At 48.8% G+C, this 15,446-nt stretch overlaps 6 protein-coding genes across 6 annotated transcripts; 3 read left to right on the forward strand and 3 right to left on the reverse strand.

The window, feature by feature from the left end:
- Positions 1-321: 321 nt before the first annotated feature.
- N7529_000780 (putative MFS alpha-glucoside transporter) lies at positions 322-2,113 on the forward strand (the record flags this gene model as incomplete). The annotated part of the gene is made up of 2 exons (XM_057236311.1): positions 322-648; positions 731-2,113. The coding sequence occupies 2 exons, from the start codon at positions 322-324 to the stop codon at positions 2,111-2,113; spliced, it is 1,710 nt and encodes a 569-aa protein (XP_057103114.1).
- A 902-nt stretch (positions 2,114-3,015) lies between these two features.
- Positions 3,016-3,942, forward strand: N7529_000781 (uncharacterized protein; the record flags this gene model as incomplete). The annotated part of the gene is made up of 1 exon (XM_057236312.1): positions 3,016-3,942. One exon carries the CDS (start codon positions 3,016-3,018, stop codon positions 3,940-3,942), a length of 927 nt encoding a protein of 308 aa, XP_057103115.1.
- An 83-nt stretch (positions 3,943-4,025) lies between these two features.
- Positions 4,026-5,063, reverse strand: echA (enoyl-CoA hydratase echA; the record flags this gene model as incomplete). The annotated part of the gene is made up of 4 exons (XM_057236313.1): positions 4,026-4,075; positions 4,123-4,668; positions 4,725-4,862; positions 4,916-5,063. The coding sequence occupies 4 exons, from the start codon at positions 5,061-5,063 to the stop codon at positions 4,026-4,028; spliced, it is 882 nt and encodes a 293-aa protein (XP_057103116.1).
- A 398-nt stretch (positions 5,064-5,461) lies between these two features.
- N7529_000783 (Retrieval of early ER protein Rer1) lies at positions 5,462-7,547 on the forward strand (the record flags this gene model as incomplete). Its single annotated transcript, XM_057236314.1, has 6 exons — positions 5,462-5,530; positions 5,637-5,832; positions 5,875-6,177; positions 6,255-6,303; positions 6,859-7,359; positions 7,415-7,547. The coding sequence occupies 6 exons, from the start codon at positions 5,462-5,464 to the stop codon at positions 7,545-7,547; spliced, it is 1,251 nt and encodes a 416-aa protein (XP_057103117.1).
- A 1,814-nt stretch (positions 7,548-9,361) lies between these two features.
- N7529_000784 (class I SAM-dependent methyltransferase) lies at positions 9,362-12,210 on the reverse strand (the record flags this gene model as incomplete). Its single annotated transcript, XM_057236315.1, has 9 exons — positions 9,362-9,509; positions 9,558-9,760; positions 9,806-9,944; positions 9,992-11,270; positions 11,320-11,394; positions 11,441-11,700; positions 11,746-11,762; positions 11,819-11,950; positions 12,001-12,210. 9 exons carry the CDS (start codon positions 12,208-12,210, stop codon positions 9,362-9,364), a joined length of 2,463 nt encoding a protein of 820 aa, XP_057103118.1.
- A 1,206-nt stretch (positions 12,211-13,416) lies between these two features.
- N7529_000785 (alpha/beta hydrolase) lies at positions 13,417-14,358 on the reverse strand (the record flags this gene model as incomplete). Its single annotated transcript, XM_057236316.1, has 1 exon — positions 13,417-14,358. One exon carries the CDS (start codon positions 14,356-14,358, stop codon positions 13,417-13,419), a length of 942 nt encoding a protein of 313 aa, XP_057103119.1.
- Between the last annotated feature and the right edge of the window lie 1,088 nt (positions 14,359-15,446).

The following is a 15,446-nucleotide window of genomic DNA, read 5'->3' on the forward strand; positions in this document are numbered from 1 at the left end:
AGCTTCCTATCCCGCGAAAATTTGCGCTTGGAGGCTTCGAGACCGTCAAAAATCCCCCGTTTCACCCCCGCCAATTCGTTTCTTTAATCCTCTTTCCGATAAACTCTCTTTTGTCCAATCCAATCTCCTTTCTCTTCCTTACCCTCGGCTTCAAGGGAGTTTTCGCTGCCCTGGGGTGCTCGCGTGCGATGTTGCCAGCACTGTGGGTACTCTGATTTTTTTCTCCCCTGACTTCCGACTTCCCGAACTTCCAATCTCATATTAAAATATTGTACTCTTCCTCTTTGTCTTTTCCACCAGCGTTCTCGGCTTGTATTCGCCATGGTTGTTCCCAAGGCACCCGACACCATCACGCCGGTGGATGGCGTCCCTCCCGACTATGGATACCCCGCTGGTCCTGCCTCCGACTCTTCCACTACGAAAGTCATTCAAAATGCAAAGGCTGCAGCAGATAAGGAACGTGCTATGACTTTGATTCAGGGAATTAAGTTGTACCCCAAGGCCGTTCTGTGGAGTGTGCTCATCTCGACGTGTATTGCCATGGAGGGCTACGACATCAGTTTGGTCAACAACTTTTACGCCTTCCCACAATTCAACCGCAAGTATGGCTCAAGGCTGGCTAATGGAACATATCAAGTGTCTGCAGCGGTAAGTCTAATCATCGAATTCAACTGGAGTCTACCACCCTGATTTGCCTCTCGAGTGATAACTGACGGTTCTCTCTGTACAGTGGCAAGCAGGTCTGAGCAACGGTGCCTACTGTGGCGAGATCATCGGTCTATTCATCAATGGCTGGGCCTCTGAACGCTTCGGTTACCGATATACTATTATGACCTGTCTCATCCTCGTCAGTGCATGGACGGCCATCTTCTTCACAGCCAAAAACGTACAGTCCCTGCTTGTTGCGGAGATCCTTTGCGGTATTCCATGGGGTGTATTCCAGACCTTGACCATCACCTATGCCTCGGAGGTGTGCCCCGTGGCGCTGCGAGGATATTTGACCACATACGTCAACTTCTGTTGGGGTCTTGGCCAGCTGATTGGTATCGGTGTGATTAAGGGTATGCTGAATCGGGATGACCAATGGGCATACCGGATTCCATATGGACTACAATGGATGTGGCCGCTGCCGCTCTTCATTGGTATCTGGCTTGCGCCTGAATCTCCGTGGTGGTTGGTCCGAAAAGGGCGCACTGAAGATGCGAAGCGCGCACTGGTGCGGTTGACCAGCAAGGGCCAAGAGGACGAGTTCGACCCTGATGAGACGGTTGCAATGATGGTGCACACCACCGCCCTCGAGGCCAAAATCACCAGCGGTGCCAGCTACCTCGACTGCTTCCGGGGTACCGATCTGCGCCGTACAGAGATTGTCTGTATGGTCTGGGCAATCCAGAATTTGAGTGGAAACTCTTTCTCCAACTATTCCACCTACTTCTTGGAGCAGGCTGGATTAAGCTCCAGCAACTCCTATTCATTTGCCATGGGCCAGTATGGCATTAACATGGTCGGTGTCTTCGGAGCGTGGTTCCTCATGACACTTGGAATCGGCCGACGCACCCTATGCCTGTACGGTCTCTGTGGACTCTGCACCATGCTTTTCATCATGGGATTCCTCGGTCTTGTCCCGAAAGAGCACAAAGACCAAGCATCCCTGGCCACAGGAGCGATGATGCTTATCTGGGCCCTCTTCTACCAGCTGACAGTGGGAACTGTCTGCTACTCTCTCGTGGCGGAGCTTTCAACCCGTCGTCTGCAAATCAAGACGGTCGTCCTGGGTCGCAACCTGTACAACATTGTCGCCATCGTATGCGGCGTGTTAACCCCTTACATGTTGAACCCGAGCGCCTGGAACTGGGGCAACTACGCCGGATTCTTCTGGGGCAGCATCTGTTTCCTGTGTATCATTTACACCTACTTCCGCGTGCCTGAACCTCGCGGTCGCACCTTTGCCGAGCTGGACCTGCTCTTTGAGCGTGGTGTTAGCGCCCGCAAATTCGCAACCACTGAAGTGGACGTTTTCGACGAGACTATCGAGGGACATGTCATCAATAATTATCAAGCTGAGAAAAACAACAGAGATCCAAGTCAATTGGAGAAAAATGATGGCATATGATGGCATGCGATGGCATATGATGGTGTTTTATGGTGTTTAATGACTGCATTTCCTTTACTTGTACATAGGTAGCATTAATACAACGATTAAATTAATATAATGAAATGAACAATTGAACAATTGTACAACATTGTACCTGGAAATGGCCCACAAAACTTGTTTCAAGCTCCGCTCAGCCGCTGTCAGTTGAAACCTAGCCCCCTTCGTCATTTTTTTCTTTTCTCTTCTTTTCTCCACTTCTTTTGAAATCCTTCAGCTGTACAATATTCTACTCCATACGGAGTACGTAAGTACAGTAGTATTTAAATTCTTCATTGACGCGGGGTTAGTGCGGTTCCACTTCTCTGCAGATACCGCAAATGGATACTACCTTCATTACCATCCATGGCAAGTCTTGACTGGTGCGATCCGTACCCATCGAAATATAATTTTCGATCGAACGCTTGGATTTTATGCACCTTCAACTGACCCCTCACTAGATCTCACCCGGGATGCCTCCATTCGATATGCTTCAGACAGCATAACGGTGGTACTGGGCTACCAACCTCATGAGGTCCTGGATCGTTCATGCTGGGAATACTTCCACCCCCAGGAACTGCCTTTTGCGCGATCAGTCCATGGACGGGGCGTGCGCCTGGATAAGGCTGCTGTCTTGAATTATTGTTCTATTCGGCATAAGAATGGATCGTGGGTTGGGTGTGAGTGCGTCTTCACAGTTGTGTATGATGTCTTGATAGCGAGTACAACGGTCTATGGTCCCGGGAGAGGCAGTCAAAGTGAGTTTTATTTCGAGATGCAGGCGTTCGATGTTTTGGTTTTACTGATCCTGTGAAGAACGTGCCGTTGATGCGCCCATTGTTCGCCAACTCTTCAACTCTTCGCCGAATGACCCCCGCTACCACATGCTTACCTGGATCTCGAACAAGTTCTCACAGCGCTTGACTGAGCCTCTTCACGAGACTCGTGCAGCCATGTTCGTCAACCGGTTCACTCGAACCGCTACGATCATGTATGCCACCAGCGGCGTCTCAGATATTCTAGGCGTGCACCCAAACCAGCTTATCTCCCAGAGCTTTTACTACTGCATAAAAGAAGAATGTCTTCGAGATGCAGTCAGATGTCTCGAGGGTGCAAAAGCCAATGACTCCATTGCCTATCTGCGATTTTGGTTCCGGAATCCGCTCCAAAACGCGAACGACAATGCCTCAAATACAGCCACCGAGACGCCCCCGATCGAGCTGGAGGCTGTTGTCTCTTGCACGTCCGATGGTCTCGTTGTGATTCTGCGTCGCGCTCGTGCTCCAATCCCTACTACAATTGCCGCAACTCCCCAACCAGCGCCGATTTACACCAGCGGTGTCTTTGCGGCACCCTGGGCCCCCGAGCCGGTCTTCTCCTACGGGGCTCCTTCCCAAGCTCCTTCTCATGCTCCCCTACATGCACCGGGCTTTGCGACTGCCTACCCAGAGCACCGGTCTACTTTATGCCGGGATGACCTGGCATCTGGTTCGGCTGTCCCCCAAGCTGCCCAGCCTGAGGTGAAAACTACTCTTTGCCGAGAGGGCATGGAAACCAGCTCTGGAAGCGCCTCGGATTCTGTGTACGGCTCTGAGAAGCAGGCAGCCGGTGGGCCAGGAGAGACCGGCCCCCACTCATATCGCCTAATGGACACCATTCGCGAGGTCGCTGTCTTTGCATGGGGAATTGTGGGAATCAATCGCGGCTTGGAACAGTACAAATGTGGAACACCGACCGGCAATGCTCATCCGGGAGATGCGATGGACGTGGATTATATCAAGCAGGAGTCGCCGGATGGTAGATGGCAGTAATTTAGTTGATATTGTCTTATGTCACTCTTCTAAATTACCATGAATGACACACGATGAAAAGAGCCAGCTTCTTCGTTTTATACTTACTCATGAGACCACTCGGCCTTCTTCTTCTCGGCAAATGCAGTCATTCCTAGAAGAATGTTAACAATATTCCAATCACTCAGCTGAGAGACTTACCAATTTTCTGGTCCTTGCTCCCGAACAGAGCATGGAACAGCCGTCGCTCGTACTCGACTCCTTCCTTGAGGGACAGCTCCTGACTCTTGTTGACAACCTCCTTGCCAGCAACAACCGCAACACGGCTGTACGACGCAATAGTCTCTGCCGTCTTGAAAGCCGCCTCCAACAGCTGTTCCTGACCACCTTCAACCACCTTCGCCGCCACACCCCACTCGCCAGCCTCCTTACCGCTGAAGTTCTTGCCAGTGAGTATAAGCTCCATGGCCTTGCTCTTGCCAACCGCACGGGTCAATCGCTGAGAACCACCGGCGCCGGGGATAGTGCCCAATTTGATCTCTGGCTGGCCGAATGTTGCGTTCTCGCTGCAGTACAGGATGTCGCACATCAAGGCCAGCTCACATCCTCCACCGAGGGCGTAGCCGGAGACTGCGGCGATGACGGGAGTTCGAATTGTGTTGGCGAGGTGGGACCATGGAGCGATGAAGTTCTCACTGTATGCGGCCGAGAAGCTGAGGGGTGCCATTTCTTTAATGTCCGCGCCGGCTGGAGTAGGTGGTGGTTAGTACGTAGCCGGGTCAAGGCAGGATAGGATCACATACCGGCAAATGCCTTCTCGCTTCCAGTGATGACAATTGCACCGATGCTCTTGTCGTTGTCATAGTTGCTTAGAGCTTCGTTGAGCTCCTTGAAGAGAGGAGTGCAAAGCGCATTGAGAGCTTTAGGTCGGTTGAGGGTAACTAGACAAATTGTCAGTTTGGTTTACAAGTAATTTATTCTTGGCTCTACATACTCAATCCAACTCCTGGCTTCGGGGTTGATGTGAGGATGTGCTCGTAGCTCCCGGCAGCTGAAGAATAACCCCGGACTCGGGCTAGATACGAGGTCAAAGGGACAGCCGTCCGGGAGTTGGCAAGACGAGTGCATTGACGGGCAAACATTGTTAGATATGTGTGAGACGAATCGCTTTCAAAGTGAGAAATGGGAGCAAAGGAGTTGCAAATGGCAATTTGATAACATCATACTCCGTTTCCCCGCGACCGACGGAACGCCGAAGTTAACCGTCCCGAGGTAATTTTCACGTGACATTACATAAGCGGGGTCCGAAAGGGGCTAGTGTATTATTTGCACTGCCACACGTCACATGCCCCTGGGTGGCTGGTGGTGTCTTTTATGATTGGTCCATGCGCAGTGGACACTTTTCGCTCCTGAAGTGCCTGTCCTGGAATGTCAGTGTCTGGTTTCAGCTTATCATAATCAACGCATTTGCCTTTCTTTTTTTCCCTTCTCTTCTCGGTGGTTCAGCCTTGTGCTTTCCTCCCTATCTAATACTTTCGCCATGGATGTCCCTGAGCCCGAACAGTCACCTTTCACGGCCGTGTCCGTCCACACGTCGAAAATCACTCGGGTGAGTGTTTATGAGGGGCTAGGCCATTGCGCAAAGCCCTCAGATCTTTCAATTCTAGGAACTATCGGAAAAAGGGAACAATTAGCTAACCTGACCATCATCACAGCAATACCAAGCGTACCTCGATGCCTCGACCCCATACACAACCTACCGCTGGGTAGGCTCCGGTGTGCTTTTGTTCCTCTTCTTCCTGCGCATTGTCTTTGCGCAGGGCTGGTATATCGGTACGTTCAAGAAATCCTCCCGAGAGACGGAAATGGGAAGGCGATACACAAGCGCCGTCAAATTCAGCGACATCCATCGTAAGCGCCGCCGATAAACAAATCGCTAACCTTCGCATGCAGTGGCCTATACTCTCGGAATCTACCTTCTGAACCTCTTCCTTGCTTTCCTGACCCCCAAGTTCGACCCCTCCCTTACCCAAGATGAGGGTCTTGAGGATGGTGAATCTGGATCCCCGACTCTCCCCACCAAGAAGGACGAGGAGTTCCGACCCTTCATCCGCCGTCTGCCGGAGTTCAAGTTCTGGCACTCCGCCACCCGCGCCATTGCCATCGGTTTCGTCTGCTCCTGGTTGGCCGTCTTCGATATCCCCGTGTTCTGGCCGGTGTTGGTTGTTTACTGGATCATTCTGTTTGTGTTGACCAGTAAGTTTTCTTATCACATTGAATCCAAATTTTGGATACCTGAATTGCGTGTACTCGGATTGCTAACCTGTCTTTAGTGCGCCGACAAATTCAGCACATGATCAAGTACCGTTACGTGCCCTTCTCGTTCGGTAAGGCACGCTACGGCCGCTCATGAGAATTGATTTCTTAATTTCCTTTCTGTCTCTATATTCACGATTGTTCGCATGTGCATGCTTTGTTATGCGCGCCTTTGCTTTATGAGCACAGACATGGTACGATAAGAGGTGACAGTGTCGGGCTCTCGAGCATTTATGAATTTTCCAGACTTTTTTTAATCACTTAGAGGATCGTTCTTCACCTGTGAAATATGATTAGACTTGAAGTCAATGAGTAAACTGACTTGCAATATATTATTATTTTTCTTGAAAACAGCATAGAGTTTTGAGTGTTAGAGTCATCTGATTGCACGTATAAATTTAGAAAAGTATCATCGCTTCATCTGAGACATGCGGGGATTTGCGTCGAATTCAAGTTAATTTACGGAATAGAGACATCATTAAACCAACACATCTGCAATGATAAAAGAGCAAAGTCCATCCATCTTACCTGTTGAGTTTGTGGGTACACTTTCACAATTAGCATAACGCATAACTAATGATACATGGCATCCTCAAGCTCACATACACATACACCTTCGAGTGAGAGCTCCACGACCATGGGCAGTGATACGAATATGCCAGCAGTATTCTCAATATCGACCAGGATCACAGTTCTCTTCACAGGCTGGACAACCTCTACCACGACTCAATACATCCTGACGCTGGTATTCCTCTTCCTGCTCGCGATCTTCAATCGTTTCCTCGGCGCTTTCAAGTTCCAGCTCGAGCAATCCTGGGCTCACAATGACTCGACCCCAGCTCTGAATCTTGCCCCAGGTCACCGGAAAATCCCAAAAGCAAAGCTCAGCCCTCTGCCTACCTACATGCGTGTGAATAAAGACGAAGACGAAGACCCTGAAGAACCGTCTAGTTTGATGGATGACACCGATAAAAGCACTCCCAATCTTTTGGTAACTCGCTCACGAAAATGCGTGTCTGTCAGACATCTGTTCTCGTGGAAGGCGAATGGGTATTGGAGTCTCCAGAAAGATGGAACACGTTCGTTGATCGAGACTGTTAGGGCTTTGATTGGTTACCTGCTGTGGGTAGTATGGAAGTTCTGAAATCTATGCTCTGCTAACTCTTGATACCACCAGAATGCTAGCCGTAATGACATTCAACGTTGGTGTCTTTCTTACTGTGCTGTGTGGTGTTATGGTGGGAGAATTATTCCTGGGAAGGTTCTCTCAGGGAACCTCTGGGTGGCAGGAAGGGACTTGTCACGGATGAGTTGTCCCAGGTTGCAATTGCTATATTCAGAATACAAGCTCATGGATAAAGAGATATTTCTGTATGATCTCTCCACTCTTGACTCTTGTGAGAGGTGCATTTTATTTGTAATATGATAATACGAGGCTGGCATCTTCAAATAACTACTGATGTACCCATCAGAATCATGTTCAGGATAGAACCCAATTCACTGTTCGTTATTTGGATATATTCCCGCAATGACCATAAGTCCTGGTTTCTCTCGATGTCTTCTCATGTCTTCATATTGAGTCACATGGTTGCCTAGTTGTGGAAGGGAAGCTATGATGCCGTGTGAGTATAACCCCCGGTTCGTTTTCCATTCCCCTCATTTTCTTCATCCCTGATTAACGCAAGATCGTATAGCACCGTAACTCAAAGCCTTTGAGTTTTAACTCAGTCTCATAATCTCACAACCTCAGTACATCTAGCCATCATCGATTGCAGATTATCCATAATTTCGGCATTGGGTCTCTCTCCCCGAGTTGAAAACCGAGCGATCGGGCTGTTTTTGTTTTATTGGCTGTACCCTGCATTCCGGTCTGCACACTGTGGAACCTGAGTAACCAGACGTTATCAGGATAAAGCACCTCCATATTCTGGTTGTTCATAGCATACCTGGCGCAAGCGGGACCATGACTGCCCACACCTCACGGCAATTGCAATCAACACCATTGAGATGAGTGCATTTTGTCAATGGCCTTCCAGCTTTGCGGATTCGCTTCATGGGCCGGTCGTAGTGGGCGCATTTTGACGAACGGTGCCCTCGAATACATGATGTGCTTTTTGGTGTAAGCATGAACACAGCGTGGGATATAGACAGAGACAAGATTCGGTACCGACTTACCAGGACCATTTATCGCCTTGTGAATCAAACGGCATTACTCAATTCGGGAGAAAATGTATTTCGGTAGAGAGAAACTCCGAAGCAATTGGTTAGGTGGGATCAATTCGCAATACTCAATGAAGCTGGGGATGGACGTTATATCGGGTTCTATCAACTCACGAGCATAGGAAAAGGACAGTTGAAACATACTTCTGTGTACAGATTCGAATTCAACGCAAATGTGCTCAAACTAGCGCCGGATGATTGGCCGCTTCATCGCCTTTTATGGGGGATCGACGTGATCTGCAGGGATCGGCACTTGCCTGCAGCATGGTCGATTATCTACCGCTTCACGAGCCGCCCTTGCATGAATATGATATGCAAATTTTAGCAGAGCTCCTTTTTGCAGCAAAAACTAAAGTTCTAAAGACGGTGTATCTCATTAGGAACAAATTGATGACAGCCTCCAGAACTTTCGTAGTGAAACGAGATGTATTTTGCATATTCCCTCCGAAGGTGTCTAGCGGTCAGGAATCAATTGCGCTTATATACTCAGAAACTGAGATACATAACTTACTATCACGGATGCCTCAATATGCAAAGTACATATATACACTAAGTTTAAAATATTAAAGCTATTCCCACCATTCAATTCTACGATTTTACCACTAGTACTATAGCGAAACCAAAGCTTATGAAATTAAATGGAATATCGAATTTCTGATAGACGTAAAAAGATGTGTAAAAGGAGATGCAAGGATGGAACAGTATGGCATTGAGCGGTCTAGAATAGGGCATATTCGCATCAATTCTAGAGATCAAATGCATTTGACACCTAACCACTATAGACCTTCGTACTCCCGGTCCCACGCTTTTGAGGCAAGAATTCGAACCCCTCTTTAACTCCTCGTAGGTATCATCAATGAATGTTCAGCAAAATTCTAAAACACAGTAAACACGGAAAAAGAACTCAGAGTTGCAGATCCTCTACGCTGCCTGACCTCTTGGCCTGAATAGCACTATCAGGCAATGAAAGAGCCGACATCTTGCGGTCTGTCATTCCAGTGCATAGATCTTCGGTCTTGGTGCAGATCCAGGTGGATGCATACATATTTACACTGTCTTTATAAGCTTTGTTCGGGATAGATGCGCAAAGGGAAACTCACCGATCAATGCATGTGCCTGGGAACCGGGCTCCCACACGACGAGCAGAGAAGCCGTTCTCCTCAAAGTGCTTGATGTACCATGGGTCAATACTGGCGGAGCGGAGCAGGATGCGGCCACCCTTCTTCAGGGCGTGGTTGAAGGTTCGGGCCTGCGCTGGAGCTGAGTCCTCCGCGGGATCAAACCAGTCCATGGAGTCCATGACCTACTCAGATTAGCTTCGTACTTGGCAGTTGCTGACTGTACTTACCACGGCAATAGTCAGAGTTCCCGGAGTGATGCGGTTGATCACCTCGTTGATCTCATCGGTGTGGATGCGAAGACCATCAAATGCACCAGGAGTGGAGAGCTTGACGTGGGCTTGCGGCGATAGATAAGTCGGGTGACATCTATCGGGTTTAGTACAGGAGTCCTTGAACAGAAGAAGTACACGAACCTCCGGGAGAATTTTCCTTGCACGCAAAGGAAGTAGAAGTAGTTGTCGTTGCTGATGAGGGTATCATTGACAACAGGGTCAAGGGTGTCGACAACATATTCCCAGATCGACTGACCGCTGACATCTTTACCTTTCTTCATATCCTCAGTTAGGCCGTTGCGGCGGAAGAAATCATCAACAATCATGTTCCGTTGGTTGCGCGGCACACCAGCGGCTTTCCAGGCAAACCATTCCGTACTCACGATGGCCCAATGTAGCGGACGGCTCATCAATACACGACGAATGCGAGGCCAGATCTCCCGCTGTTCAGCAAGACTCTGAGCCTCGCATAACTTGCGAACTTCTCCCTGCAGTCCGAAAATGTTGAAAAGCCAACGAACCATGCGAATGGCATGACGAGAGCCACCGGTTTCATACAGTCCATGCCCAGATTTAGAAGTGAAGGTCTGGGTATGCTCGAGCCAATATTGGAAAGCCTGACTTGATAGATGAGGGCTAAGTTTGGAGATGAGAAGCTCACGGAATTGAGCGTGCTTTCCGTCACCAAATATCTTCCACATATCACGGTGGCCCAGGGCGGTATAAGATGCAACCTTCAACTCGAGGAGATGGTTCTGATTGGGGTTCAGATCCACTGCGTGCACCCGGCGGGGGTTCTTCTGTAGATAGTCGAGGATGTTGTCGCCAGCACTAGTGATAGCTAGGATCACGTCGTCTTTACCAATGTTCAATAGCCGGTGATCAACTCTGGGGTCTTCCCATGTGAAAGCATAGATGTACTCGTTCTGGAATTGAGTGTGCTTTGGGAGCATGTCGTTGTAGTGAATGCGGTAGTGGTGGTTCTGGTAGAAAGACGACGGAAGAGGAAGATTGGCACTCAGATTGATAACAGCCGACTCATAAGCCTTCGAGCGAATTTCATGGGTGCTTTTAACCACTGCGTGATCCATTTCCTGCTTGTGGTTGGCTGGTAGCAGATATGGAGACTCGGTGAACGAAGCGTCCAACTTTTCGATAGATTGGCTCGATGGTGTTGATTGCACTTCTTTGGGGCATCCAACAAAGATATAGTATGGAATACCACCGAGAAGATAGTTTCGCTCACTGGCCGAAATCACAGTTCCAAACTTATATTCGAGGTAGTCACGGCGGGCAGCCTCCAGGCTGACTCGATCGAAATCAAACCAAGCTCTCCAGAACATACGTCCCAGCCAGTTGACATGACGGTTGAAGGCACCACCGGTGTAGTTGCGGCAGGATACGTCGACAATGCTTTGGACTATATTGATTTAGCACAGAATGTTAAAAGATATAGCGTGGATGCATACCATAGAAATCACACACGCCCAAAATGCCAGTGGACTTTAAGCGGGAGGTCAAGGAATCCACAACGCTGTAGTAGTCTGAGACAGTCAGCAAAAGTCATTCAAGGGGCCTCTAGATACTCACCAGGAATCATGGATAAACTGTAGCTCATTGTGATCAAGTCCACTCCATCATTGGTTGAATTTGCAGACTGGGGAGCAGAGACCATCTCTGGGAGACTGAATGAGCGCGCATCTTGGCAGAGAACAGTAACATTCTTCCACCCCAGACGCTCGAAGCGTTTGCGGGCAACATCGCAGAGGGATGGTGAGAGATCGACCAGGTAAACGTGCTTGAAGAACTTGTCTACTGGAAGGAATGTCGCCATTGCTTCAATGTTGTATCTTGTCGAGTCAGTTTTGATATCATGATCGGTTCAGAAAGCTTACCCGGTGCCACCACCAATCTGAAGGGTATTAGCACACTGTTATAGCAATGACAATAATCACAACGAGCACTCACATCCACCCAAACAGCTTTGCCGGCCTTGATTTGCTTATTTTCGATCTTGTGTTTCAATTGCGCTCCCACGAGCCCAAGCATATCCTCGCGGCCACAGAGAAGACGACGACGAGTGGCATCGTAGACGGCGGCCTGTCAATGTCAATTGGATATCCTCCCTATTTGGGGCCATATAGTTGTACCTGTGTCTTATAAAAGCTCTCCAGTGCATCCTGCTGGCCCCCAATCTTCTTATCATGCGGTTTGATGAAATTGGCCCAGATGAACTTCAGGTATGGACCGGCGCGGGTATTGACGAACTTGATCTGCTGTGAGGACACGAGGAGAACCAAGCCGACCAGGGCGAACACCAGGACGGCAGACCCGGTGATATAGACGTGCATCCAATCCATGTTTTTTTGGCGAAAAGAACGAAAAGTGATACAACGAGCGAGGCGCAAAGAGCGAATTCAAATACAAATCAAATGATGTTGAGCTTGACCACATGTGCCTCTCATGAGGGGAATACCGCATTCTCCTCGTCCTATCAGAGAAACACATGGGTGGGGGGAAGGTTATAGACGATAAGATGGCTAGGGTACGGAAGGTACTATGGACATGATCTACGGGCAATATCAATGCGCAGGGAGAAAGTAGATTATACTTGATCTATAGTAGATCATTAAGTCCTAAAACGTGCACGTAAATGTACTCCAGAGTCAACTTTAAGCGCAATTGGGTTCATCTGCAGCAATTAAAAAAAGAGAATTGAACCACTCACAGCTAAGTCCGTTCCCATGTGTTGTTCTCAAAGGTCTTGGCGGGATCGCTGACATCCCGTAGACTTACAACGTTGTAGTCCGTGGGGGTAATCCTGGGCGCTAATAGGGCCAACGATCCCCAAATCGCCCCCAATCATATTCCCCGTCGCCTGCACATTGAGACTCACAACGTATGTAGATCATTGGGGGATAGTTAAGTTCATTCCTAATCAATTGATAAGTTATTACTATTTCCTTTATCTAACCCATTTCTTTGCCAAGATTGTCATATCCAATGTGTACTTAGAAATTCATAATACAGGATGGATCGAATTCAGGTTCACAAATTTTACTCTCATAGTTACCATTCCAGCAATGTTACAGAACAGGATAGAGTGTCCGCATGAGTCGCGCGGGCCGCGGTGGGGAGCTGTAGAAGACCCAGTCATGGTTCATTCCGAAATGCGCTATCTCACATTTTTGTGCCATCTCAATTGCTATTGAGCTTTTGGATAACTCGATTAAGACTCAGGGATTCTTTTAAAGCCATTCGCCAGCATTTTTCACTACTATCGCCATCACCAGTCCTTGGTGGTACACATATATAGCAGTAAGCGAGAAGCTTATCTTTATCTAGCCTAGGCTACGCGCCAAGCGGAACAAGGCTAGCGGTGGTCAAGCTATAAGATATACAATATATAAGATATACAATATATAATATATACAATATAAGCGATTGGGCTGATCATGAATCGAAGTCGATTCATATTTTCAGAGACAAACGGATAGGCAGATACAAGTGCCAGGAGTCAAAGAGACAGAAGAAGGTGGAACGATCACTTGCGGTCACGACAAGATCTATATAGCATCGCCAAGATGCTTCTTCAGGAATGGCAGAACCTTATCAAGCGCAGCTTTGACAGCCTTCGGCTCGTCATAAAGCTGGTAGTGCGACACGCCGGGGAGCACAACAAGCTCCTTCTCCTTAGAAGCGGCACGACCATAAATCTCATTGCCGTCACGATAGGCGCCAAAGCCACCAGGAATGGCGCCAATAACGGCGATGAATGGACGAGTCATGATGACCTCCGCATGATTGAAAGCATCCCATGCAAGGGCGGCGCTATTGAATGAGAAAAGGCCGCTCGTGGTACCACATGGTTTCTGGCCGCGGCTGGTCTTATAATATTCTGTCGCCTCGACGATATCAGGATCCGAAGTCATCTTCTTAGCCTCGTCGACTGTCGGGGGAAGGAATGGGAAGATATAACGATCGGCACCCTGGGCTTCGAGGGTGCGCTGTTTGGCCATTTTCTCAAGAGAACCGACCGGATCGAAGCCAGCGAGGGATTCCCGGGCCAGCCGGCCAAAGTTCGCCGCTGTGATGCCGACGCAGCACTTGAGGCGGTAGTCGGTCATGGTAGCGTTGAAAGCATAGCCACCGCCGCCACAAACACCCAGCACGCCGATACGCTCTGGGTCGACATACGGCAGTGTTTGGATATAGTCGACCACGTAACGAAAGTCGGAGACGCGAAATTCGGGGTTCTCCATGAGCCGCGGCTCTCCGCCCGAGGCACCTTGGAAAGATGCGTCAAAAGCGACAACCACAAAGCCGGCTTCAGCCATTGCCTTGCCATAGACATTGCCCGAGGTCTGCTCTTTGCAAGAGCCAATCGGATGGGCCGACAATACCGCTGGGTATTTCTTTGTCTTGTCAAAGTTTGGTGGGAAGTGTATGTCGGCGGCGATATCCCACGCAACGCCGGGGATTTTGACAGGCTTGATGGTCTCCGACATAATGGCAGTCGTCTGGGGCAAATGATAGCGTATAAAGTACGGTCAAGATCTCTCAGATGGTTGTAACTGTTTTGTTGCTGTATCAATAAATCGGCCCGTCGCATCTTTTATAAGACGCTAGGTGCTAGGGTGGGGGAGGAGCTTCATTTTGGATGACGCACCCCGAAGAATTATGGATCAGCCGAAGGTCTTCGGGTTGGAGCTATCATTAGAGTTGGCGAATCAGGATGGCGAGTCACCCGACTATTCAGCAGGCGGCCCACTTCGGATATGCTTCATCTGTGAGGGACCATGATGTGTGATGTGCTGACTCCGAAGATCTTCGCTTACACTTGGATATCTCGGGGATAAAGCAATCCGCCGATTTGCGCAAATTTAATTAAGTCCGTCGTTTCATTTGCCGTTACCTCAATCGTTGGTTCAGTTCATTTGATCATACCGAATTGTGATGCCGGATTCAAGCAAGTGGAGACGCCAGCTGACAGTTGTGCCTCTCATTTCTTGTGGTGCTTGTCTATAACGAAAGAAAATTGACGAACCTCCTGTCATAACCTTGCACCCTGATGGTTTCAGTAAAGAACAGGGAGAATCTGATGGGAACCCGACCCCGCGGCCGGCGGAGAAAGAAACGCATTTTTTTCTTTCTACCCAGATTCATAATATACTACCGCGTATTGGATCCCGCTTGAATTCATAAATCTCTCTGTTCCATTTGAACCTTCATCATTTGACACAATATCTACACCTATGAAAACCACCATCCCGTCTTTCATGCTGCAAATGAAGGACGAGAAACAAGCGAACGCCCGCGGGAGGCATACCGGATTCGCAGGCGACTTCATGAAGAAATTGCAAGCACACATCAAAGGTGAAAGATAAGCAGCGACGAGAAGCGCCTTTTCCATGTCTCGAGACACCGACGCAATGATTATGATACCATCACTGAATCCATTCAGATGGGCCGTGAGAGATCGCTGAGGGCTATTGATCGAAATTGATACTGATTTATAGATGAGCTGATATAAATTACTGGATTGAACAGCCAAATCGTCAACAGATGTAAAGAAATGGACCATCTGGGACGTGCT

Source organism: Penicillium soppii, assembly GCF_028829465.1.
Source record: "Penicillium soppii strain IBT 18220 chromosome Unknown utg000001l, whole genome shotgun sequence".
NCBI lineage: Eukaryota > Fungi > Ascomycota > Eurotiomycetes > Eurotiales > Aspergillaceae > Penicillium > Penicillium soppii.